The sequence below is a fragment of the Ornithorhynchus anatinus genome, chromosome X1, assembly GCF_004115215.2.
Source record: "Ornithorhynchus anatinus isolate Pmale09 chromosome X1, mOrnAna1.pri.v4, whole genome shotgun sequence".
NCBI classification, from domain to species: domain Eukaryota; kingdom Metazoa; phylum Chordata; class Mammalia; order Monotremata; family Ornithorhynchidae; genus Ornithorhynchus; species Ornithorhynchus anatinus.
The window spans coordinates 74,624,479-74,652,298 of NC_041749.1; the positions used below are offsets into that span (position 1 = coordinate 74,624,479).

Genomic DNA, 27,820 nt, shown 5'->3' on the forward strand with positions numbered 1-27,820 from the left:
TTTCCCTCACAGCATATTTTTATGGTTCATTTTAGGAGACTATAGTGTCATGGATGGGTGAGGTGGGTGAAATAGGAGCTAAAGTAAAAGGATGGCTGGATACCCACCTGGCTAATAATGACTGATAGAGTTTGGGGAAAAGGTAATAGGAAATATAGGGGTAACTAAAGTCTTGAAAGGATACAAAAAAGGATACAAAAAATAATGATGGCAAAGATATACAATATGAATCATATTAGACACAGATTGGTCCCGTTCCTGGCTCCCAATCTGAGACATGGTCAGAAGAAGGACATTTTATGATATTTTCAGTGATGTGAGCTACTATTGGTAATTGGACACTGACAATTATACCATAGCATGTGTTTCTAAATATGCAGTTTGGATAAAACGTTGGAAAATTGGGGATGTTCTTTTCCCAACATATCTGTCTAGATACAAGGCATGCTGGTATCAGGGGAACACAGATGTCCACATGTGCCTGGTGTTGGCCAAGCCCCATATTACTCTAATATAGTTTATCTTTAATGTGAGAGTAAAAATACAACTGCATTGTAGGAGAACTGACTCTAAAGGTCCATTGTTAAACGCATGCAGATCACCTCTGTTGTAGTTTGCTACCTCTGCCCCAAACCACTATTTTTTACTTATTTAACCTAAGGAATTAAGCTTCTTATTAGTATGAAATTGAATGTGCAGTGCCACTGGACAAAATTTAATTTAGTGGAACACTTTTTTCAGTACTTTGTACAAAATATATTTTTTCCTATGTCATTTGTACATTTTTTGCACTGGATCGCTATGCTTCAATATTAAATTTGTCTTCCCAGATTTAATTCAAGTCTATTTTTGTTTAAAGCCACTCTTGTCAATTCCAGTTTAATACCTTGTTTATATTCCAAATCATAAATCAAAAGTAGACTGCATCTCCCATCGTCAGACTACAATTTATTCTAAGGAAAAAAAGCCAATTTCTGGGTTTGACATTGGTTCTGAACCCAATAAAAGTTAAATAATAAAACAGAAACAGTAAGTCTTGTGTGTAATGTTTTTCAAAAACAGGCTTCATTCACCATAGTTAATGCTTGAAAACTGCATCCTAAATCAAAAAACATAAGGGGGAACCAATTTTCTCATTTGTCCAAAATTATGAATGGGTAATTGGTTCTTGAACCACAGGTGGATACTATATTTCTACCAAGATTACCCAGAATTGTATACTCAATATAGCTAGATTGACATGGTCGGAGGTTCTGTAGCCAATCTTTATGCCCTTAATAATAATAATAATAATAATGTTGGTATTTGTTAAGCGCTATGTGCAGAGCACTGTTCTAAACCCTGGGGTAGATACAGGGTAATCAGGTTGTCCCACGTGAGGCTCACAGTCTTAATCCCCATTTTACAGATGAGGTCACTGAGGCACAGAGAAGTTAAGTGACTTGCCCACAGTCACACAGATGACAAGTGGCGGAGCAGGGATTCAAACCCATGACCTCTGACTCCCAAGCCCGGGCTCTCTTTCCACTGAGCCATGCTGCTTCTTGCTGCTTCCCTTAGCTGTGGCATTTATTAAACACTTTGTGTGCTAAATGGTAGGGTAGATGCAAGGTTATCAAACTGGAAATAGACCCTGTCCCACAAAGGGTACTCATTTTACTTTATCTCCATCCTACAGATTAAAAAACAGAGGCCCAGAAAGGTTTGGTGACTTGCCCAAGATCACATGGCAGCCACTGGGACTAGAACTTGGGTCTCTGGATTCAGCCCAGCAGTCATATTTCCCCCCACCCCCCCAGTGCCTCTTCAAACTTTCTTCCCTTCTCTCTACTCCACAATTTTTTTTCCATGACTCCTAGTCACGTACCACCCAGACTGCTAGTACCATAAGAAGGCTAGTATTGTAAAGCTGAAAGTGTGAATTTAGAATGTGGTTAGTCTTGGGCAGGGAATGTGTCTGTTACATTGTAATCCTGGCTCTGCCACTTGTCTGCTCTGTGACCTTGGGCAAGTCACTTACCTTCTCTGACCATCAGTTCCCTCATCTGTAAAATGGGGATTGAGACTGGGAGCCCTATGTGGGACAGGGACTTTGTCCAACCCGATTATCTTGTATCTCTCCCAGTGCTTAATACAGTACCTAGCACATAGTAAGCACTTAAATACCACAGTTATTATTATTGTACCCTCCCAAGTGCTTAGTACAGTGCTCTGTACACAGTAAGGGCTCAATAAATACGAATGACTCTTAACCTAAGGCATTTTAAAGTCAAAGATCATCAAAGACCTGCAGACTTACCATAACATAACTCCAACACTGGGCACTAGTTCTTGCATTACTGTGGTTGCTTAGAACAGTGCTTTGCACATAGTAAGTGCTTAACAAATGCCATCATCATCATTCAGAAAGCCCACTCCTGAATTTGGTGTTGGTCTTTAAAACTGCCATTCTCACCTCAGGATAAGTTCTACTTTTCATCCTATCAAATTAATTTAAAAAGTAAAAGTTGGCTACTCTAGCAATTCCTCTTCTAGGGAAAAATAATACCCTTAAAGTGTAACAGCAGGTGAAAGCATTCATCAATAAAGGAGCAGCATGGCCTAGTGGAAAGACCATGGGCCAGGGAGTCAGAGGACATGGGTTCTAATCCCAGCTCTGCCACATGTTAGCTGTCTGTGACCTTGGGCAAGTCACTTAATTTCTCTGTGCCTCAGTTACTTCATCTGTAAAATGGAGATTCAATACCTGTTCTCCCTCTTACTTAGATTGCAAGCCCTGCAAGGAACAAGAACTGTGTCCAACCTATCGTGTATCTTCCCAAGCACTTAGTGCTTAACAAATACCACTATTACTATTATAGTGGCCCAAAGCAGAGCACCTCACATCCAGAAAAGCCTCACAATATAATCAACATCACACAGAAAGCCTCGGTGCTCCTATTTTGCCTCCAGCTTAACAGTGCTTTGCACATAGCGCTTAACAAGTGCCATAATCATCATTGTCAGAGGTCTGGTTTACATTATAGACTGGAGTCAACGACTGAACCATTAGAAACTTCTCTGAGGTGGTTAGACCTCCTATTCCCTTCATGACCTTGAGTATTGTCAACTCTGGGTGTTTCAGATGGCGCTCAATTGGTAAAGCAAATGCCAAACCTACCACCTCCAAGAATATATCTGTAAAATAGATCTAGTTAGTAGTACTACTGTAGTCATTTCTCCTATGACACAGTAGTTGAGTTTTTGTAAATCCGTTTCCCAGCGCTTAGAACAGTGCTTGGCACATAGTGTTTAACAAATACCGTCATTATTACTTACTCTCAAGCCCTTAGACACTCAAATACTATAAACCAGAAGATAAAGCCTTGGTTCACAAAGTTTTATTGTACTTGTTGCTCAGACATTTCAGTCAGTTATCAGATCATTAGCACCTCCCACAGGAACCAAAATTTGCATTGCTTAAAATAAGTTTCTAGTAAATAGTGATTTTTTTTGTAGATACTTACAATTTGTTCCTTTAGCAAAGCTCATTATGAGCTGATATCAGCATTACTGGCAAAGCCCCAGAAATTGAGACATGGTAACTTTGTTCTCCTAATTCTTCCATCTTTTTCTATCCAAATTGTGTTAAAACAGAAGAGACTGAGCATCTCGAAGTTGGAAGAATCAGTTAATTAAAAACAAATTCCTTCTGGAATTCTTTGTAGTTAGATTGTAAAGTCTTTGGGAGTGGGGATTGTGACCAAGTGCTTAGTACAGTGTTCAATACTACTGATTCCCCAATTAACAACATCCAGTCTTAGCAACTGGATACTTTATTTCTACTCTCAACATTCATACACATATATGCTTTTTTAACTAGTAATAGTATTGGAGCACTTACTATGTGCAGAGCACTGTAGTAAATAGTCTACCTTTAATTCTCTGCTCAGCTGTTTCATCCTGGTATATTTCTACTTCCTCTGGTTGTCATGATTTGTAATTGATTTGTCTCTTCCATTAAACTGTGAACTCCTTGAAGGCAAGGAAATGTGTCTTGCCACTGTTGCACTCCCCCAAGCCTTTAAGCCCCTTGTAAAACGGGGATTGGGTCCAACCTAATTAACTTGTATCTAACCCAATGCATAATAATAATAATAATAATAATAATAATAATGTTGGTATTTGTTAAGCGCTTACTATGTGCAGAGCACTGTTCTAAGCGCTGGGGGAGACACGGGGGAATCAGGTTGTCCCACATGGGTCTCACAATCTTAATCCCCATTTTACAGATGAGGTAACTGAGGCCCAGAGAAGTTAAGTGACTTGCCCACAGTCACACAGCTGACAAGTGGCAGATCTGGGATTCGAACTCATGACCTCTGACTCCAAAGCCCATGCTCTTTCCACTGAGCCAAGCTGCTTCTCTAATAATGTTGGTGTTTGTTAAGTGCTTACTGTGTGCCAAGCACCGTTCTAAGCGCTGGGGTAAGAAACAAGGTAATCAGGTGGTCCCATATGGGGCTCACAGTCTTAATTCCCATTTTACAGATGAGGGAATTGATGCACAGAGAAGTTAAGTGACATGCCCAAGGTCACACAGCTGACAAGTGCAGAGCTGGGATTAGAACCCACCACCTCTGACTCCCAAGCCCATGCTCTTTCCACTGAGCCATGCTTAGTATGGTGCTTGGCACATAGTGCTTAACAAATGCCACTGTTAATCATTTATCGAATGCCTGCTCTAAGCAGAGCACTGTACTAAGCACTTGGGAGAGTACAATGGGTTCTAATCCCAGCTCCGCCACCGATCAGCTGTGTGACTTTGGGCAAGTCACTTGATCTCTCTGTGCCTCAGTTCCCTCATCTGTAAAATGGGGATGAAGACTGAGCCCCACGTGGGACAACCTAATTACCTTGTATCTCCCCCAGCGCTTAGAACACTGCTTGGCACATAGTAAGCACTTAACAAATGCCATTATTATTATTATAATATAGCAGTAGACACAGTCCCTGTCCAAAAGGAGCTTACAGTGTAGGTGAGGAGGTTATTATTTAGTAGAGTACCTAATGCTCAATAGTCACTAATTAATGGAAATTGTAAAGTATTATACCAGTAAATGCCAAAGAAAAGCTAATGATTAATGCAACAGGATTAATTATGGTCAAATAAGCAGGAAGTAAAAGCCTTTGAGGACTTTGCTCCCCCTGTAAAATTCCCAAGCAACAAAAGAATCGCCTCCAAATTCTTGGCCTAATGGTCTCACCTACCAAAAGAGTCTGAAGAGGGTGCCTTGTTTCCTTCAGTTACAGTAGTACAAATAATGCTCTACTCCTACTTTATACAAATTCCTTTGTATTTTCTTTATTTCTGTGAGGATCTGGGGTGACTGGATGTTTTCTGCCTTCTCATGGCATGGGCTCTTAGATGTTTTGAAGATCTCTACAGAAGAGATCAGTGTCCTTCATGAGATGATATTTGGGACAAAGGTTGAGGGCACTAAAATTATCTGAGGAGTTTTCTTCATTGAAATAGACGACCATGTATTTGTGTAGCAAAGACTGGCTTTTCAGATCACTGCAGAACAGGTTAAATGCAAGCATAAACAGCTCTTGAGAACTTTCACTCTGGCCTCCGGTATCTTTGTGGCAGGTAACTTCGCACATTGTAATATTCCAGCTAGAACGCAGAAAAATGACTTTATCTGCTTCCTCCTTCTGAGTGGCAAGCCACTGAACTGGGCCCATTTCTGCTATTTTCCTTTTCTGCCACTTGTCGATAATAATATCACTTCTGCAGTGATCATGAAGAAATTCAGCAAAACAGCAAACTGTGTGATGGAAACATACATCTGATGGATATACAACCAAAACTTTAATGGGTGGTTGTAGCTTTGTGGCTTGGAAAACCACTTGTTTAACTTTTTCTGTAAAACCAAGATATAGGAAATTCATGATTAGCAGCTAATAGAAATAAGTAATGAAATGTTTCATTCCATGCAATGACCAACAGTTTGCTTCTGATTAGAGATTCTCCACAAAAGGGAAAAGAATGAGAATTATCAGTGTCCACCACTGCCTGAATATTATGGATCATAAGGAACATTCACATCTCAGAACATTGCTGAGGCATAGTCAAGATCATTTTTATTGCAGAATGCAAAGCTTTCCCATTAAGCATTATTTCATTCCAATCCATTTAAGACCAAACTTAAAATTCACTTTTGTCATTCTATCACAAGTTGGGGCTAAACTTTTGAGGAAATTTACAAAAAAGGGAGGTTTAGAACCAAAGTCTCTACCACCATTCAAGTAAGGCATGCCAATAACTATGAGATATGTCCTATTGCTAGAAGGACACCTGCTTGAGTTGTTTCTGTAAGTGGTGGTGATGGTGTGCACTGAGCCATCCACAGTATCTCCCCAACTTTATTACAGGAAGGGGATATGTTTCTATATGTAGCTTCTTACATACACCACTACACAGGGATCAACACAAAGGAGGTGACTTGCCCAGGGCCACACAGCAGACAAGAGGTGGAGCCGGGATTAGAACCCAGGTCCTTCTGACTCCCAAACCTGTGCTCTATTCACTAGGCCACACTGCTTCTCTAAATGGAAAAAGCAAGGTTTGGGCTAGAACTTGCCTTCACATTATAATTATGCTTTCTTCATTTTACAAAGACAATCCTCAAGTTATGTTGGGTGAGACTCTGACCCATTATTTTTAGAGGTATTTCAAGCTTGCAATTTACCACCTGGGCAAACTAGTTAAGTTATCAAACATAGAGTACTAACACCAAGGTAAAATCTAACGACAATGGAGAGTTCTTTTTCAAAGCCAAGATGAGGTGCCACACTCTCTTATGAAGAATGAGATTCAATTCTTACCGTGCCTCCAAATCAAATATACGCCAGCAGCAAGAACCCATGTAACTACAAATGAAGCAGGTAAGATTAAAAGCAAGTGGCTTCCTACCGAAATGGTTTTGTTGCTTCCTATTTAGAAAAGAAAGGTCATTTAGCCTTCAAAATAAAGTTAGAATTCAATTCATTTTTTAGTTGCAAGCTCTCCCCCGAAAATCAGTCTCAGATCTGCTTAAAACAAGGACACAAGTCTTAAATAGCTTTCAAATAGCCAGGAGAGTATTTTTCCTTAATAAATTACTCTCCCTAGGGCTATATTCATTTACAAATGCCGATATTACTTTATAAATGATGGTGGTGCAAGCAGGTCAATTAAAGATTTACTAAGAACTAAAATCCCAATGTAGAGCAGAAGGAAAAGAAAGAGAAGCAGTATTAAATGAAGCCAATTAGAGAGAAAACAGGGCGATGTCTAGTATATTTTTCCATCTGCTTGACATTTCCCTCTTCTTCCACTTCTCTTCTCACCTCCTAATTCTCCCCACTTACTTTCTTCCATGATCTCTCTTTTCCCAGTAGAAGACAGATCTTGGGGAGTAGAGCGGTTCAGGTTCCTCAGTAGTCGATCTGCATGACAACTAATGGAATGTTATTACTCAAAACTACATCCCACGACACCCCACATTATCTTCACCACAGCCCACAGCGAAACACAAAACAACCCCACAAGCGAAAGATGAACTGTTCGCAAACACTCTAAAACATGCTGCAAACTCATTAGTCAGTACCTATGTTACACCCCTTGCTCAGCCCACCAATTTTCTCCAGATCACATCCAGTTCAGCACTACACTACTCTGGTCCCTGAGCCCCTTAGAATCAATGGTGTTTATTGGGTGCTTACTGTGTGCGGAACACTGTACTAAGATCTCGGGAGAAGACGAAACAGTCTAACAATACAGTCCTTGTCCTAAAGGAGCTTAGCATCTTAACATCCTGTATACTAGTCAACCCTAACCCAGCCTTTCCTTTCTCCTGCATCGCCTCAAACCCAGCAACATTCAGCCCCCTCATGAGCAAGGACAATGAGGAACTGTCCCATGTTTAAATAAAGGACAATCAAAAACATACAACTGAACCCTAACACCCTTCTGAGATTGTGCCCTATATGGGTACGTGTCCTATTTGGGGGTTAAGTAGCCTGGGCTGGGATGGCTGTGTTTCCTCAATTCTTCCCTGTCATCTGATATAAGGCTGCCTAGCAGGCTGGAGCCAAGAAAGGTGATTGAAGGGCCTAATGAGTGTAGCTGCTGTGGTTCTGTCAGGGACATTAACTCACATGTGTGTGGGGTCCATGTGTCCTTATTGTGTATATATCTATGATTCTATTAATCTATTTTGATGGTATTGATGCCTGTTTGTTTTGTTTTGTTGTCTGTCTCCCCCTTTTAGACTGTGAGGCCGTTGTTGGGCAGGGATTGTCTCTATCTGTTGCCGAATTGTACATTCCAAGCACTTAGTACAGTGCTCTGCACACAGTAAAAGCTCAATAAATATTCATTCAATTGAATGAATATTAAAGTTGCAAATTCCAACAATACACATAGTTGTCCTACTCATTCCTTTCCTTCATTGTCTTAAACCAGATTGGGCCCAGCTGGATCTGGGCTTCTTTTCACTTGGGGTTGGCTGAGATTCAGTAAGGGCTCAAATCACGCCCACCCTATGTGTAACACTTAGCATATGGGGCTGAAACACTGTTGTACTATTTTAGGTTCTATTTTAATTCAGACCAGTCATTCAGGTTGCTTCAAATTTTTTATGCTTCGACTTCCGGCACAAAGTTTTCTAAAATACCTAGACTATAACCACTGCTGTGCCTGCCATTCCTTTTGTAAATTGCTGGCCTGAGGGGTTAGATACTTGATATCTTCTGATGTGGCAGAAAAGGGTTAAATGGTAAAGTCTTCTTCCTTTATCGAACCCTTTACCAATCTTACATTTACACAGTAACAAGCTGGCAAATTGCTTTGTCCCTCTGATACTGAAAAACACTTGAAAAAAACCAACCACTTCCACCTGGTTCTGAGCAAGTTAGGATAGTTCCTTTGCGCCTTATGCAGTCATTGCCACATTTAGGGAAGTAAGGAATTAGCTGAGGGGAGAACAAGAGAATTAGAACATTTACAATATTACATTTCTGAGTTTGAACTAATGTAGCCCCACCCCAATCTGTATACCATCTTCATCCCCAATGTTTTTTTCGGTCCAAACCTAGTTTATGACATTCCCAGGTTCTTCACATCATCATCATCATAACTGGTATTTACTAAGTGCTATGTTCCAAGCACTGTTCTAAATACTGGGGTAGATACAAGCTAATCAGGTTGGACACAGTCCCTGTCCCACATGGAGCTCAGTCTTAATCCCCATTTTACAAATGAGGTAACTGAGGCACAGAGAAGTTAAGTGACTTGCCCAAGGTCACACAGCAGACAAGAGCTAGAATTAGAACCCATGTCCTGATTCCCATGCCTGTGCTGTTGCCACTAAGCCATGCTGCTTCTCGACATACACCCAGAGAAGAAGTTTTCCTGTTATGGTGCACAGCACAAGCCCTTAAGTCTGAAAGGCAAGTCATCTTGGATTGGGAGTGAGCAAAATTTGGGATCTATTCCTGGATTAGTTACTGGATCATTCTGTGCTTCCATTTCCCAAACTGTAAAATGGGGATCATGAATGCTATTCTCTAATTTCCAGTGTTGCTGCTATTTACAATTAAGACTAAAGTCAGTAATAATGGTATTTAAGTGCTTACTATGGGCCAAGCACTGTACTAAGCCCTGCGATAGATTAATCGATGGCATTTGAGCGCTAACTGTGTGCACGGCACAATACAAAAAGAGTAGTCAATGGTATTTACTGACTGCTCACTATGTGTAGAGAACTGTACTAAGTGCTTGGGAGAGTACAATATAACAATGAACAGACACATTCCCTGCCCACAACAAGCTTACAGTCTAGAGGGGCAGACATACATTAATATAAATAAGTAAATTACAGATGTATACATAAGTGGTATGGAGCTGGGAAGGGGGGAAGAACAAAGTGAGCAAGTCAGGGGGCCACAGAAAGGAGTTGGGGAAGAGGATAGGAGGGCTTAGTCGGGGAGGAGGATAGGAGGGCTTAGACAGGAAAGAGAGTAGGAGGAGTAGGAATAAGTGGTTCCTACCCACAAGGAATTTATAAAACCAGACATAAAAATGAATTACAGATGGATATGAGCATAACTGCTGTGGGGATGGGCAAGGAGTGACTAACAGTGTTTAAGGCAAATAGACCCAAGTGCAATGATACAGAAGAGAGGGCTAAGACAGGGAAGTGAGAGCTTAGTCAGGGAAGGCCTCTTGGGGGAGATATAATTTTAGTAAGGCTTTGAAGATACAATCAGTGGTATTTACTGAGCACTTACTGTGTACACAGCATGATACTAAACACTTGGGAAGCTATCAGGTTGGGCACAATCTCTGTGCCTTACTAGGTTCACAGTCTAAGTACGAGGCAGAACAGGTACTGAATCCCCATTTTACAGATGAGGACACTGAGGCCCAGAGAAGTTAAGTGACTGGCCTGAAGTCACACAGCAGGCAAGCGGTAGAGCCAGGATTATCATTCAAATTCATTGAACATTTACTGTGGGCAGAGCATTGTACTAAGCACTTGGGAGAGTACAATATGACAGCTGGTAGACACGTTCCCACCCCACAAGAGCTTACAGTCTAGTGGGGGAGACAGACATTAATATAAATCAACTATGGATAGGTACATAAATGCTGTGGGGCTGAGGGTGGAGTGAATAAAGGATGCAAATCTAAGTACACGCGTGATGAAGAAGGGAGAGGGAGTAGAGGAAATGAGGGCTTAGTTGGGGAAGGCCTCTTGGAGGAGATGTGATTTCAATAAGGCTTTAAAGGTGGGGAGAGTGATGGTCTGTTGGATATGATGGGGGAGGGGTTCCAGGACAGAGTCAGGAAGTGGGCAAGGGGTCAGCGGCAAGATAGATGAGAATGAGGTACAGTGAGTAGGTTGGCATTAGAGGAGCAAAGTGTGTGGGCTGAGTTGTAGGAAATCAGAGAGTTAAGGTAGAAGAGGGGCAAGGAGATTGAGTGCTTTAAGACCTATGGTAAGGCATTTGATGCACAGGTGGATGGGCAGCCACTGGAGTTCTTCGCAGAGTGGGGGAACATGTTCTGAATGTTTTTTTAGAAAAATGATCTGGGCAGCAGAGTGAAATACGAACTGGAGTAGAGAGAGACATGAAGCAGGGAGGTCAGCAAGAAGACTGATGCAGTCATCCCAGCAGGATAGGATAAGTGCTTGGTTCAACATGTTAGCAGTTTGGATGAAGAGGAAAGGGAAAATTTTAGCAATGTTGTGAAGGCTGGATCAACAGGATTTGGTGCCAGATTGAATATGTGGGTTGGATGAGCAAGATGATCTGACTCACAGGCCCATGCTCAGCCCACTAGGCCATGTAAAGTCAAGGTCTTTGATGATCAACCAAATACCTTAAGGCAGCAGAACATACTGCAGGACTTCTTTTTTGTCTACCTAGTCATTTTGAAGGAACAAGCCACAATAAATCTAATAGAGGTAGAAAATTACTGAGGTTTTCAACATTAATGGACTAACTGGAAATAAAGCTCTTCTTGCTCTTAGTTGCTTTGTGGTGACGAAATCTGTCCTTTCCAACGAACCAGATAAAATTTTACCTGCACAGTAACACCTTCACTTTCCTCAGGCACTGCGATTGTTACAGAAACACGGGTCTGATTTCTCTAATGCAGATAAATGGAACAATCAAGGTACAGAATTAGGAGGCAAAAGCTACATAAAGAAATGGGTGGGGGTGGGGGAAGCCAAAGCCTGCAAATGAGTCTGCACCTCATCCAATAACTACATTTACACAAGATTAGATTTCATGGACCTAACATTCAAAGTGTGACATTTAGCCTACTGAATATAACCTCTACAATTCCAGTTCATGGTTCACAGTGGTGAACAATTAAAAGGCTAGCTATTAGAGGCAGAAACAGTCCACTGAGGAGGGCTCCAGGAAGACGATCTGGATGCACACTCTTCAAAATATCACTGCATCATACTGACTGAAGCAGAACCTAGAACAGGGAGCGGGCAGAGTTGAAGGCTAGGCCTTCTGAATACTGTAGCTTTAGAAAAGGCTTATAGCATACAAATTATTAGCCAAGCAAATGGGCCCTTAAAAGCCACTGAGTCAGTTACTCTCTGTTTCTCCAATTTCCACTCCTGATGATACCTAGAACTATTTTTAAATCATTAAATATATTACTCAAAAATAATTGCTATATAGGCCAGGTTGTTTCAGAGAAGGACTCATATTCATTCTCTTCCTTCCCAAAAAAGAAATCAGATCTTTCTTCTTCCAATGGATTTCTATTTATCTGCATTTTCATTTTTCTTCAGTTGTCATTGGAGGGGAGGGTTGGATCAAGACAGCATAAGAAAGAGGAAAGAGAGAAGGGACAGGATGGGCTGGGGAGAAATACCTCAAAATTCTTAATCACTCCAATAGGGTCATCCATCTCAACCAAAATGGAGTACTTCGTTCCAAGGGTACTGGTTGTAAAGGTCACTTCCAGTGACTTCTCTTTCTTACAGGCAATGAGTTTTGGATCCCAGAGACTTCCTGTAGGGTAAGGAAAGTGTGAATAATGATGTTGATACCTTTCTCTTTAAGTCTCCAAATATTTTCCTCCTCCCCTACATCTAAAACTAAGCAAGTGTTCATTAGCTCATAACAAATATATAAGGTGCTCATTTGCCTGCTATATTCTAGGGCACATAACTTTCATGCTACAGGACTGCAAGGGGCAGAGGGGTTGGACACTACAGAGAAATCACCAAGATGCTCTGGTTTAATATGTTTTGCCAATCTGGTGGCAGGCAGGATGGGGGCTGCCACTTGTCAGCTGTGACTTTGGGCAAGTCACTTAACTTCTCTTTGCCTCAGTTACCTCATCTGTAAAATGGGGATTAAGACTCAGAGCCCCAGTTGGGACAATCTGATAACCTTGTATCTATCCCAGCGCTTAGAACAGTGCTCAGCACATAGTAAGCCCGTAACAAATACTATCATTATTATTACATGATCAAGCCAATTAGCCTCTCCACAATATAAGGGAGGAGGCAAGCAAGCACCCAGCCCACAGCAGAGCTACTGCAGCAGAACTAAGGGGCAAAGAAGAGAAGGGAGGACCAGAGAAGCAAAGCTTGGATAGTTCACAAAACTGGAGGGGGAAAAAAAATTAGTCTAACAACTGAGAATTGCCTCTCTGTTCTATGTTTCCTGTGGTTGTATTCATTCATGCCTGTGAGCTTCTGCAGTTGCTCATTTTGGTCAGTAAGGTTCTGTTTACATACTGGGGTGATTATTAACCCTCAAAATAAGCTCATCCAGAGCAGTCATAACTGGCTGTGCCCTGGTTTGTTGTGCACCCCTGTCTGAAGTGGCACAGACTCTGGCTTAACTACCTGGTGGTTACTCCTCTACAGGAATGGAACCAGACACAGCTGTGTTTTGAAGGAGGTCCAGGGGATAGCAATGAACCACCTGGGAGCAGTTGTCTGCATTCTGCCATCCCCAGGTAGCCACTGTGCGGGGAGAAGTTTTTGTGGAATTTATTTCCAGCTCAAATGTGTTTAAAGTTACTTCTTTGGAATCTTCCCCACAGGGCAATATTCCTTGGGGGTTGTGAGGGGGGGAAGAAGGGGGGTGTTAAAGTGAAGCTATACTACAATTTGAGGATGATGGAGTGCAGGCTGGGTTGCCTTGCTTCAAGCCAGGATGGGTAAGGGATCTGTGTAATTCAATTTATTGAATGCTTACGGTGTGCAGAGCACTGTACTAAGCACTTGGGAAAGTACAATATAACAGTAAAGCTCGAGTGAAAAGTACAATATAACAATAAGCTCAATAATGGGCTCGATAAACTAAGAGGCTAGCAGCAGTAGCTGACACTGGGAGGTTTCTCTGTTGTGGCTGTTCAAAGAGAGGCTTTAAGAATGTAAGGGAATGATGATACATGTGCAAACAACTACATAGTTGAGTCAGTGATGGTCGCACAATTTCCTGACTCATTTTTGTAAAGTAAACATGTTAATGAGCATGAAAAAAATTGAGAGAGCCAAATCAACTTTCTTTTTAAGTTATGCTTGTTTCAAAAGGCAATGCATGAGGAGTTTGAAATTGTTAGAGGTTTTAAAATTTGTTATGCTTTTGATAGTATTACTAAATTGCTCCCTCTTTCAAAGAAAGTCTAAAGCCATCTTTGCAAACAACCTCTAGTGCCTGAACATCCACATCCTTCTAAATAGGGGAGGATCATAGCCTTTTGAGTGCTTAGAGCACTCCAAACACAGCACGCTCATTGAGTTCAATTTTCTTATTATTCAGAAGGAGAGGTCAAGTCTATGGGTTTCTGCGGGGTGGAAGGGCTGGGGGGAGGAGAGTGTTGGGATGTAGAACCAAGTGGTGATTTACATGTTTCCAACACCTTTGCTGCTCCATGTGGTCCCCAAGAACTGAACTTACCTGCCCTTCATGATAGAGAGGAACTAAGGGCACTGTGCTGTATTTTCAAGTTGGGGTTTTCTCTTGTGTAAGCTGTCCTTGGGTCCAAAGATGACACTGCTGATGGGGAAACTGCATCCATAAGTGGGTCAGAGAGAATCTCTGGCACCCTTTATCCAGAAATCAATTATTTACTTAGTGCTTACTGTGTACAAAGCACTGTACTAAGTGCTGTGTACTAAGTACACTGTACTAAGCACTTGGGAGAGTATGATACAACAGAGTTGGTAGACATATACCCTGCCCACAAGAAGCCTACAGTCTAAAGGGGGAACGCTACCATTAATATAAAAAAAAAAATTACGGATATGTATATAAGTGCTTTGGGGGCTGAGGGTGGGGTGACTATCGCACTTCCTTAAAGGGAACCGATCCAAGGGCAGAGGTGACGCAGAAGGGAGAGAGAGTAGGGGAAATGAGGGCTTAGTCGGGGAAGGCCTCTAAGGACGAGATGTGATTTTAATAAGGCTTTGAAAGGGGAGAGTATGGTAGTCTGTCACATATGAAGGGGAAGGGAGTTCCAGTTCAGAGGAAGGACGAGGGCAAGAGGTTGGCATTGAGTTAGATGAGATCGAGGTTGGTGTTGGAGGAGTGAAGTGTGCGGGCTGGGTTGTACTAGGAAATCTGTGAGGTAAGATGGGGGGTAAGGGGACAAGTTAATTGAGTGAAGAACTGAGTGGGAAAAATAGAGCAATGGACCTTTACGGGACTCAAGCCATCGAGGGCCAGCGCTACAACACGACCAATGACTAAAAAGAGAAAGGTATGTCTGTCAGGAGGATGTTTTCACGAGTTGTTTTTGCAGTAGTGGTGACAAGTTATCCATACTCTCTTCTGGTTGCCCTGTGCTCGGTCGCAAGTATTGCGAGATGGCCAATAGGGAGTGTGGTGCAGTCTGTGATCCTGGAATAGAGTATCTTTGAAACCTCTATAGTAGCAGACACCACTGTCACCCTCATCCCAGATGGTGAGCCTGATACTCAGATTGGTTTCCACTTGTCTATGAAAAATCGGGGGAAAAGCAAAAAAACAACAACAGCTACAACAATAACATCAAAAAATAGATTATAAGAACAGAGTTCCACTATGTCTTTGGAGGAGTTCATGGTAGGTGCTTAATATTCATTAATTCATAATAACAGAGGAGCAAACACTTAGGAAGAGAGACCTAAAGAGGAAGTCAGACCCTCTTCCCCCCACAAAAAAGGAAACCCCACACCAAGCCACCTAAAACAGAATTTTAATTCAGTTCTATGGGGCCAATAGTTTTGAGAAGTGACACTTCCAATCTCCAAGATCACCCAGTTGGCTTGGGCCTAGAGAGCAGCAGCCTTTTTAACCTTAAGGCATGATGGAGTTGAGGCTGCTCTCAGAGTGCATTACTTCAATGGAGTATAATCACTCACTGAGAGAATCTTCCCTAATATCTATTCTCTCCTGACAACATCCTTGGACATTAATATTGCTCCAACTGGGAAGAATACTTTCTGGATTTTGTTAAAACATGTAGAAAGTAAATGGCAGTTAAAACTTGAGCCCAAGCATTCTGATTCAGTGGGAGTTTCCCCTATATCACTCTGCCTTCTCCACAGGTAATGTGAGCAAATGAATAGGACCCTTGGGGGGAAGAGATTAATCTGAATGAAATCTGTACAGTTGTAGAATGTTGACTCCCAGGGCCTATTTCAGGAAAGAAGCCTAGATGTCGAATTTGATATCCAGGGTCAGGAGCTAAATAGAGGCTCCTCTTCATCCTCTTAGCTCCTGGTCTTTTCCATATTCCAGGGGATCTTTTACCCTTTACCTCACTACTGGGTGTGGAAAGAGTGTGGCTGCTGGCTTTTTCCAAGTATGTTGCTGAATTGTACAATCCAAACGCTTAGTACAGTGTTCTGCACATAGTAAGCGCTCAATAAATACTATTGAAGGAATGAATGAAGTACGGAGAGCTTAGAGGCTGATGCTCTACTGGTACTCCCAAGGACTAAATATTTTTCCCAGGGCTTAGCAAAGTGCTTCATACACAATAAGCACTTAACCAACACTGTTACTACTTCTACTACTGGGACAGTGGAGTAGCTTCCTACCAAGAAAGCAGGTCCTTTAGTCAAAACCACTGATTTGACTCAATCATCAATGACATTTGGGGATTTGAAGTTGCAAAGCTTGTGAAAACTCAAGGTTTGTCTACCTCTTAGCATCCCCAATGGCTTTCACATTCCACTGTACTTTAGGAAAAGGTTTAGAAAGCCTGTTGCTAGTACTCTGCATGAAAAATCTGTACTGAAGCACTGGAGTACAGAGAAATGGTGTTGCTTTTACACAAGAGTATTGGATGGGATGATGCTGAAGCTGATATTCTGGTCTTGAGAGGTTATTTAAACAAAATGGCAAAATATTCCAAAGACCAGGGTGTTCTTAAACAGTAACTCACAGATTAATGGAGAGAGTTTCTCTGCTTGTGCAATGTCTTCAGGACAGTGAACCTCTCAAACAAATTTGGACACCCTGTTTTCTATACATACTACACAACTCATTTTATTTCTCATCTCATCCTGACATTTGTTCAAGTAGAATGAGATTTACATGAGCTTTTTTTTAATATTTCACTATTGATATGACAAATAAGAGCAGGGGGTGGGGAGGAATTCTACAACTTATTTCCCATTGCTTACCCCTTCCAGCTAGGGCTAGAACAAAAATATTTACTTACCCACTTCTACACATCGTTTTTTAAACTTCATTACCCCATCTAGGCAACCTGTGAATTTAGAAGTTATTTTTGTATTTTAGAAAATGCATATTAGCCTTATTGCCCTCAAATCTTAAACTCATAGACTAAAAATGTACTTTAGCTAGTGCTAGAGTTTGAAGATGTAACTACTAACGGGGAAGTTTTATCCATCAATCAATGGCATTTACTGAGTGCTTACTCTGTGCAGAGCACTGTACTAAGAGCTTGGGAGAGTACAGTACAAAAGAAGAGGTATAGACAGTCCCTGCCTACAAGGAGTTTACAGACTAGAAGGGCAGACAGACATTAAAATAAATTACAGATCTATACGTACATAAGTGCTCTGGGACTGGGGGAGGGGTGAATATCAAAGTGCTTAAGGAGTTCAGGATCAAATGTATAGAAGGTACAGAAGAGAGGGAAGTGAGGGCTTAATGGGGGAAGGCCTCTTGGAGACGTAATTTTAGGAGGGGTTTGAAGGTGGGGAGAGTGGTGGTCTGTCAGATATGAAGGGAGGAGGTAGTTTCAAGCCAGTGGGAGGATATGGGCAAGGGGTCAGCAGCAAGAAAGTCTAGAATGAGGTAGAGTGTGTAAATTGGGAGTGAACTGTGTGAGTTGGGTTATGATAGGAGATCGGCGAGATTAAGTAGGAAGGAAAGAGTCAATTGATCATCTTAAAGCATACGGCAAGGACTTTCTATTTGATGGTTGGATGGTTGGGCAGCCATTGGAGTTCTCTGAGGAGAGGGAAGGATGTGGAGTGAAGTTTTTTAGAAATACCATCTGGGCAGCAGAATAGAGAGGAGACTAGAAAGGAGAGAGACAGGAGGCAGAAGTTTGAAGTAAGGCCACTAAGACCAATGCACGACTGAAAATTCCATACACATTGTGTGCACACGAAGATTGTCTTCTGATCTAAGTCACCACACTATTGCCACATGCCAAGCTGACCTGTCTGCTGCTACAGACTTGTAGAAGTACACATCATCTGAGACTTTGCTTCATTACGCTTTAAAATGTTCCCCCTGCCTTAGCTCACCATGCAGCAGCTATCTGGATATGCTGCTGTCACTCGTTCTCCTCACATACCCTGTTCAGTGAAGGAGTGAGACAACGTGCAAAATTCTGATGCTAGTGGGTTGCATTCCAGGCTCCATGGTTTGTAATCCTGTCTTGCCCTTTGATGTTTAAGTAAGGCCCGTAGGTGGCGCTGATAGAATTTCTCTAAAAGTCAGATGTGGCGTCTGTAGTAAATTAGCAGGTCTCACAGCAAGTAAAGACAATTGATCCTAGACAGTCAGTTTAGTTTGAAATAATACATGTATGGAACTAGAGAAGCAGCGTGGCTCAGTGGAAAGAGCACGGGCTTTGGAGTCAGAGGTCATGGGTTCGAATCCCGGCTCGGCCACTTGTCAGCTGTGTGACTTTGGGCAAGTCACTTAACTTCTCGGTGCCTCAGTTCCCTCATCTGTAAAATGGGGATTAGGACTGTGAACCCCACGTGGGACAACTTGATTCCCCTGTGTCTACCCCAGCGCTTAGAACAGTGCTCGGCACATAGTAAGCGCTTAACAAATACCAACATTATTATTATTATTACTTTTATACGGAAAACATTGAATACTAAATGATCGTCCGATAAAGTCCAAATCAAATATGAATTTAAACAAAAATAGCACACAAAGTGCTTTCAAATAAATGGCATTCATTGAGCACTTACTGTGTGCCGAGCATTGTACTAAGCGCTTGGGAGAGTACAACAGAGTTGGCAGATGCTTTCCCTGCCCACAAGGAGCTTACAGTCTAGAGGGGGAGACAGGCATTAAAATAAATTATGGATACAGACATAAGTGCTGTGGGGTGAATATCACAGATGCCTAAAGGGTACAGATCCAAGTGCACAGGCAACACAGAAGGGAGAGGGAGTAGGGGAAAAGAGGGCTTAATCACTGAAAGCCTTTTGGAGCAGATGTGATGTTAATAAGGTTTCGAAGGTAAGGAGGGTGGTGTCCTGTCAGATATGAAAGGGGAATGAGTTTCAGGTCAGAGGGAGGTCATGAGCAAGGAATTGATGGCAAGATAGATGGGATCAAGGTATGCTGAGGAAGTGGGAGTTTGAGTGAACTGAACAGATTGGGTGGTAATAGGAAATCAGTGACATAAGGTAGGAGGGGGCAAGAGAATCAGTATTCTCAAACAATTTGTTGCAAGTCTAGGAAAACCTTAAAATTATCACCCTGTAAATTGTCAGGAAGGAGCAAGAATACCCGGGACAAAATTCTTCAGGTAGGAATGGTGGAATGAAAATTAATTCTTTTAGCTTCTAAATACAAATGATACAACGAATTGCAGAATGCACCCCAATACCACACAACTAAAGAAATCGTATTGTGTCAAGGAGTAATACCCTACCTAGAAATGCTGATGACAGAGAAAAAGCACCAAGGTTTTTTTTTGAAAAAAATCAGTTGAGAATACCTGAGAAAAACTAAGGAAATTGGGATGCTGGAGCCTGATAATTGGAACAAAATAAGAAATGTCATACTCAATCACCCCAGTGGTCCATCTAACCCAATATGTGGCGTCTATTAGTGGCACCCAGGGCATAAGGAGTCATGACAACTGCCCTAGTTCTATGTTTAGAGGATCATGCCTCTCTCCTAAACTGAATAGCAGAGCCGGTGCAAGACCAAATGGGCTTCTGGAACCAATAGCTCATAGACTTGGTGCAAAGGATACGAAGAAAAAGAGAGCAGTGACTGCCCTGGAAAATAGTTTTGCTCCTTAAATCCCTCCCCTGGAATGGCATGATTGGCCAGAGTGGCCATGTACATATCAATCCTAGGAATAGCCCTGCTAGCACCAAAGGACACTTGAAAATGGTTTACGATGAGTGCCCTCAACATCCAGGTTTATGGAGGTACCATGTAACTTTTAATATCCCATTACAACTTCTTATGGAGCATTCATTTACATGCCATTCTTGAACACTTTCACAATTTCCAAATGCTTCCTACCATCTGTGTGTTTTTAAAAAGAGCATCAACTTCCATTAGTCTTGAACTTTCCACTATCAAGCATCAATGGGTGCCTCTGGTTTAGGTATCGTGGTCTTTGGCCAAACCCTTCAGACATGTCCCTTCTCAGCCTTTGTCTTTCCCATCTAAGGGGCCCTAATTTTTTTTTCTCATGTTGTTCAGAAGATGATCCATTCATTCAATAGTATTTATTGAGCGCTTACTATGTGCAGAGCACTGTACCTTGATCATTCAGCTTCCCTTCTCTATACCTTTTGTCCTTCCTAAAATGTGAACAGAAGTGCAAGCTAATTCCAGATGTGAATATTTCTATGTAATCAGATGCGGTTTTATATAATGACTAAATAGAAGTTTCTGCTTCGTCTTTAGTACCTTTCCTGCTGATGTCCACTGTTTTGGTGGACATTTTAGCAGCAAATGATTTATTCATTCAATTGTATTTACTGAGTACCTGCTCTGGGCAAGACTTGGGAGAATGCAATTTAAAAAAAAAGCTGCAATTAAAAATTTAGGGACTATTCAGAATGACTCTAAAAATGACCTTTGGAAGTCATAAAAGAAAGCTAATTTGACAAAATTCTGAATGAGTGACAAATGGTCTCTGAACTGTTTGTTAATGACCAGTGTGGGCAGGGAACATGCCTACCAATTCTGTTAAATTGCACTCTCCCAAGCGCTTAGTAAAGTGCTCAATTAATACCACCGATTGATTGTGCAATACAAAGAGATGTAACATGTTACACTTATAAACCACATGAAAACCTGTGTAAACCTACCTGGTGATGTGTAATTCACAGATATGGAAGGCGCATCCTCATTCATATTTGCTGTTGGTATATTATGAGCATTGATAAAATACAGTGTATTCAATTCTACAGGAAATCCAACATAATGAAACTGCCACTAAAAAGCAAAAAGAAAAAAATTTCCCTAGAAGTATCACTGAATCTCTTGAGCACTATGAAATGCATATATTAAAATCATTTCTGGATTCTATTACAAATGTGAATTTTTAATAAATGACTCAGTAAATAAAAGACCATTCAAAATGAAGCAATAAATATAAGGGAAAAAAACTAGGAACTCAACACACAATTTAATAACTTTGAGATTTACTAAGCTTTTAAATGATATAATTCCAAATGTCAGAATACTATGCTCTCAAAAGTTCTTACTTTGTCCCCACTGGGGTTAGTTTGACTTTTAAATGTATCAGTGTAGTTGCATCGAACACACTCGAAGGTTTGGATTCTGCCTTTCCCAAGGACACAGATCTTGGTAGCAGTCAACACCCGGATGCTTGCTGGAATGAGAGAAAAGAGAAGACCAAGAAGAGATGAGCTAGAGACCTGTGAATTCAGGGATCCTTCTAGGAATTTTTAGGTAGCAATCATCAAAAAGGAAGTTCTCATAAGCTAGAGAGTGATGAAAAATGTACTCCCTCCTCCCCACTCCTCCAGCCACTTTTTGTATCCCCAATAAATGTAAGAGTGAAGAAAGGCCAAAAGACATCACAACAATTTTGCTGTATAATATCCACAGGTAACTTTCCAAGCTGCAATTGAGAGTCTATCTTTCGAGAAGTGTGGCCTACTGGAAAACGTATGGGAACTGCAATCTTCAGGAACTGTATTTGATCTTGACATCATCCAGTTTCTTCTACCCGCTGAACTTACCATCTTCTCTAAGTTTCCAGCTAATATTCATATGAATTGGATCAGATTCTGTCCCAACATCAGCTTTAACAGCTTCAACTCTCAGGTTCTGCAGATCTCCTGGTGTTAAACGGTGTTTGACTGCCCATTCAGCAGATGGGCCTGGAAAGATCAGATGATCACCAATTTTATAAGGTGTGTCATGCTTTCAGACTTAAATACATGAAATATAGCATACCCAATTCCACAGTTTTTCTGTCTTTCAGAACTGGAAGGCACTGGCTAATTGAGGGGATTCTCAAGCTTCACATTTCACATTTCCAACATCTGAAGTAAGGAAATCCTCACATATACTAGATACGAATTTAAGATTTTATTCATTTTTCTGCTAATTTCCTTTAGTGTGAAAGGCTCACTGTGGCAGTTGGGACATGGAGATTCTTTGAAATCAAGAAGTCTGAGAAGCAGCAAGGCATAATGTATAGAACATGGGCCTGGGAGTCAAAAGGACCTGGGTTCTAATCCCTGCTCTGCCACTCATCTGCTGTGTGACCTCAGGCAAAGTCACCTTTTCTGCACCTCAGTTACCTCATCTGTAAAATGGGGAATAAGACTGTGAACCCCAAGTGGGACATGGACTGTGTCTGACCTGATTTGCTTATATCTACCCCAACACAGTACAGTGCCTGGCACATAGTAAGCCCTTAACAGATACAATTTTTAAAAAGCAAAAAAGTAATGAAGAAAATTCCTTAAGTTAACTTAGCTCTTTCTCCTTTGCAGGCAAGTCCAGCTAAAACCGCAGAAGTGAAGAAAGAACAAGGAGTAACAGGATCTAGTGGGATGTTATTATTTAATGGGAGATCTTTTGTTAGCTGAGAGAATCCTGAGTGTTAACTTCATGTGGACTCTGGTTCAGAATTTAGTGTTGTACCATCTACCCCTACTTGATTACATTTAGCTAATCCCAGAATCACAGAGCTGAAAGGAATCTTGAAATGCATTTTGTTCATTCCCCTGCGACCAGGCTGCTCTTAAACCATATCATGAGAGACTACCTGCCTCATTTTTGAAAAAGAGCTGAAACATCTTCCAAAAACATGATCCTACAAGACCCTGGAAGTTCTTATCTCCACTTTGTGATTGTCAAAAGTAATTGGCGGTGTTGAAAACCTACTCCTTTCGGTCAGGAGAAAGTATAAGTGCTATCAAGTATATATTGAGCTTGTAGTACAGTGCTTTGCACACAGTAAGCACTCAACAAATACAATTGAATATAAATGGCTGGAGGCAACGCAATGCACACAAGTATATCAAGCACTTAGTACAGTGCTTTGCATAAAGTAAGTGCTCAATAAATACGATTGGATATAAATGTATGGAGGCAACACAATGGACTGTGATTGTTTAGACAGCTACTTTGAATACTTAAATTCCAGGAACGGTCATCTCCAATAAACTCATGCCAATAAACAGATTCTTGGAAGATGGATTTTAAAATCATCTGGATGGTAGAGGGTAAGGGGGTAAAGGGAGCCTTTCATCATATTTTATTAGCCCCCTGATAGTTTTGTATCAGGGACTTCATTGCCAAGAGTGGAACACCTAGGATGAAGCCAAATTATGGCCTGGTGGAATCAAGAAGGAAATCAAATTGGAGACTCTGGATATGGGTTTCACAGAGTTTGAGGCACTGCCTTAGTTGCTAGAGCAGCCAGAAACTGACATTCAAAACGTCTATCTGAGAAAGAATTGTTTAGGGCAAGATAACATGCATTTTTTAGAACATATGCAGTTTATGGAGGTATTGTTATCCAGCTCTTCCTAACATGTATCATGATATTGACATCATCCAGTTTCTTCTACCCGCTTTCAATCATCTGAACCATTCAAAACAAAGAAAAAATGCATACTAAATATGTACAAGCAGCATAGCCTAGTGGAAAGAGTACAGGCCTGAGAAAGGAGCTGGATTCTAGTCTTGGCTCTGCTACATGCCTGCTGTGTGACCTTGAGCAAGTCAAAACTTCTCTGTGCTTCAGTTTCCTCATCTGAAAAATGGGGATTAAATACCTTTTCTCCCTTGTCCTTAGACCTTGATCCCCATGTGGGGAAGGAACTGTATCCAACCTAATTATCTTGAATCTACCTCAGTGTTTAGCAAATAGTAAGTACTTAAATACCACAATTATTAAATACACTTACCAGTTTCAGAACTACATTTAATAGACTGCAAGAAAGGAAAAAAACAGGCATTACAATAAGTCACAGGAAATGCAGATGAAGTTCTCAAAACAATATTTTTTTTAGATACCAATGTGCAACAATGAAATGATCACACTGCTGATTCTGAGTTTCTTCACAAGGATAGATAACGATAGGGAGGTGCAGGAAGGCAAACAAACTTATGCTTGGAGCATTTGAAGAAGATAACTTTTGACCAAGTTAGGGTGTTCCCCAATAAGGAAGATAACAGTATTTATTGGGTGCCTACTGTGTACTGAGCACTTTACTAAGCACTTTGAAGAGTATAGTAGAATTAGAATACCTGATCCCTGCCCTCAAGAATATTACAGTCTAGTGGGGGAGACAGACACTAAAGTAAATTACAGATAGGAAGAAGTAAGAGTCTGTAACACAAAAGTGTTATGGGGTGTTGTGAATCCTCAAGTGCTTAGGAAGTGTGAAAGTACAGATATGGGAAAAACATCTACCAGCTCTGTTACACTGTACTTTCTCCAAGTATTTTGTACCATGCTCTGTACACAGTAAGCGCTCAAATACAACTGACTGATTTGAGTGCTGGGGGCTATAAATTGGGGAAGTTAGAAATTAATCTGGAAAGGCCTCCTGGAGGAGATGTGATTTCAGAAGGGTTTTGAAGATGGGGAAAGCTGTGATCTATCAGATATAGAGTGGGAGGGATTTCTAGTTGGGAGGAGGGGTAAGGAGGCGATAAGGGGAAGGGAACATGAGCAAGAGGTTGGCATGGAAGAGATGAGACTTAAGACAGTTATCTTGAGAAGAATGAAGAGTGTGATCTGAGGTGTAATGGAAGACTGCGGATAGACAGAAAAGGGCTAATTGAGTACCTTAAAAAGCAATCGTCAGAGTTTTTCCTTGATAGAGAGGAATCAGTACAACCTGTTGAAATTTTTGACAAGTGGAGGACCTGTGCAGAATGTTGTTGTTTTAATAATAATAATAATGTTGGTATTTGTTAAGCGCTTACTATGTGCAGAGCACTGTTCTAAGCGCTAGGGGAGATACAGGTACAGGGTAATCAGGTCATCCCACGTGAGGCTCACAGTTAATCCCCATTTTACAGATGAGGTAACTGAGGCACAGAGAAGTGAAGTGACTTGCCCACAGTCACACAGCTGACAAGTGGCAGAGCCGGGAGTCCAACTCATGACCTCTGACTCCGAAGCCCAGGCTCTTTCCACTGAGCCACGTTTGAGAAAAATGAACCAGGCAGCAGAGTGAAATATGGACTAAAGAGGGGAGACAGGTGGCAAGGCTGGTGCAGTAGTCAAGCCGAAATATGACAGGTGCCTGGACTAGCGGGGTAGCTGTTGGTTGGAAAGGAAGGGCTGGATTCTGGAAATGTAATAAAAAACAGGCAGGATTTGGCACCAGACTGAATATGGGAGTTGAAGAGAGGGTAGTCACGGATAATGCCAAGCTTATGGGCTTGAGAGACAAGGAGAAAGGTGGAATTGACTGTGTTGGGAAAGTTAGTTGGAGGAGATTTGGAAAGGAAGATGGGTTCATTATGGACATATTAAGCTTGAGGTGCTGGAGGGCCAAATATAACAGCTGCTCAGTTTCTTTGAAACAGTAGTGAGGACATTAAAAGGTTCCTTCCCACTCCACCAAGGACATTCTCTATGGAATCAGTGTTATGAAAGATTTGGAGATGCTTCATGTTGCCTAACTTTATCTCTGAAAAAGAAACTTAACAAAGAGGCATGTTCTGTGATTTCTTTAAAAAAGCAAAAGACGTGTTAATAGATATTACTTGAGCAATCTTGGCTTCAGTAAAGTTGAGTCAAATAAAAAAAATCCCCCCAATCCTTTCTTGATGCAATTTTTTTCAGTTATAGTTAAGCAAAGGAACAGCTATTAGCCACTATCACTAGCTCCCAATTAATTGTTTTTCTTCTATATCAAACAATCCATTATCCATCATGATCACAAATTCAAACCAGAGGCTACATCTCTGTGTCCATCACAGGTGATCCCTCAGAGGCAGGGATCGAACTATTCAGTACTCTCTGTGAGGTAGCTAACATACAGTGGCCAGTTAACCAGAACCAAAGCAAAGCAAAATTCTAAAGCAGTTATCTGAAAAAAATTCAGGCAGAAATGGGATTTTTGGCCATAATCCTCCAATTACTTTGCTTAGACCCTGGAGACACTCTATAGATTCTTCATAAGAGTTACATTATCAATATATTCCTTTTTAGCATCTTAGCACCCAGATCAATGAATGGCATTTATTGAGCACATACTGTGTGTAGAACACTGTACTAAGTATTTGGGAGAGTACAATAGCGACACAATCCCTGACCTCAAGGATTTTACAGTTTAATGAGGGACAGAGACACTGAAATGCAGTATAGAAAGGGGATGCAAGGATAAGTTCAAAAGCACTAAGTGGGGAGGACTAAGTCAAGGGCAACTAGGCCAGATAAACCAACTAAAAAGACTAAAGAACACTTAATACGGTGCTCTGCACACAACAAGCGCTCGATAAATATGAAATGAATGAATAAGGATTTGAGAAATCCTATTTGTGGCCTCAACTAGGATCCCATCTCCTTGCACCTGGTCCAGTCTGATGAGGATCTATAAATCTCAGCATGTCCAGCTGAGGCTGGTTGCTCTTCCAGGGTCACACTAGTCTCACAAACACTTGATAAGCTCCTCGAGGGCAGGAATTATGTCTCTTCTATTGTACGCTCCCAAGCGCTTGATGCAGTTCTCTGCTCACAGCAAGTGCTCACTCAGGACCACACACTGATTGATTGATTAACACTGGGAGGGCCGGAGCTATGGAGAACTGCAGCGCGAAGGGGCTTGTGATGGAACCAGAGCTAGAGCAAGCAGGGAAGCTGGGAGGGTCCCAGATTTTGGAAGACCGCTTCAATTCCATCTACTGCAGGAAGTCTTTGTATTCATGGGACTCACCACGGGCAAACACCCGGGGAGGATGAGATCTTGCCCGACCTGGCTGCCTGGACTGCACACAGTCGGAAAGCGGGGACCGAGGCAGCGTGGCGAAGTGGAAAGAAGTTGAAAGAAAGGGCGGGGGGAAGGCTGGGAGCAAGGCAGAGACTCAACGGCCTGTAGTCATTCATTCAATCATATTTATTGCTTATTATGCTTACTATGTGCAGAGCACTGTATTAAGCGCTGCATACTTGTTTTGATGCCTGTCTCCCCCCTTCTAGACTGTGAGCCCGTTGTGGGCAGGGACTGTCACTTTTTGTGGCTGAACTACAGTTCTTGGAACTACAGTTCTTGGAAAGTACTACTACTTTCCAAGCGCTTAGTACAGTGCTCTGCACACAGTAAGCGCTCAATAAATACGACTGAATGAATGACGGCCAGCTGATGGAGAGGCGGAGGGCGGCAAGGGGAGAGATTCAGGGGAGAGCCGAGAGATGGGAGGAACGGTCGACGGCGAAGCCGACGAGCGAGCTGCTTACCGGTTCCAAAGATGTACGGGAGGCGGCGGTCTCCAGCCACAAGGTCGCCAAGGTGAGCAAGACGCTCCGGGCCAGCGATGGAAAATGCATGCCCGCCAACCGCCAGGCCGTTTCAACTTCACTTCGACTCGCTCCTTCCCCGCCCCGTCTCCCGGCCGGCCCCGC

At 41.8% G+C, this 27,820-nt stretch overlaps 1 protein-coding gene across 2 annotated transcripts; it reads right to left on the reverse strand.

The window, feature by feature from the left end:
• Nucleotides 1-5,322: 5,322 nt before the first annotated feature.
• On the reverse strand, nucleotides 5,323-27,796 carry IL17RB (interleukin 17 receptor B). 2 transcript variants are annotated; one of them, XM_029050441.2, is made up of 12 exons: nucleotides 27,656-27,796; nucleotides 24,147-24,171; nucleotides 21,963-22,103; nucleotides 21,462-21,589; nucleotides 21,063-21,189; nucleotides 17,228-17,275; nucleotides 12,431-12,570; nucleotides 11,618-11,683; nucleotides 8,925-9,000; nucleotides 7,396-7,473; nucleotides 6,871-6,978; nucleotides 5,323-5,906 (listed from the first exon to the last, which is right to left on the reverse strand). In XM_029050441.2, exons 1-12 carry the CDS (start codon nucleotides 27,743-27,745, stop codon nucleotides 5,404-5,406), a joined length of 1,530 nt encoding a protein of 509 aa, XP_028906274.1. In that variant the 5' UTR covers nucleotides 27,746-27,796; the 3' UTR covers nucleotides 5,323-5,403. The 2 variants fall into 2 exon arrangements, with proteins under 2 accessions (XP_028906274.1, XP_028906273.1); XM_029050440.2 differs by having other exon boundaries at nucleotides 8,916-9,000.
• Nucleotides 27,797-27,820: the final 24 nt, after the last annotated feature.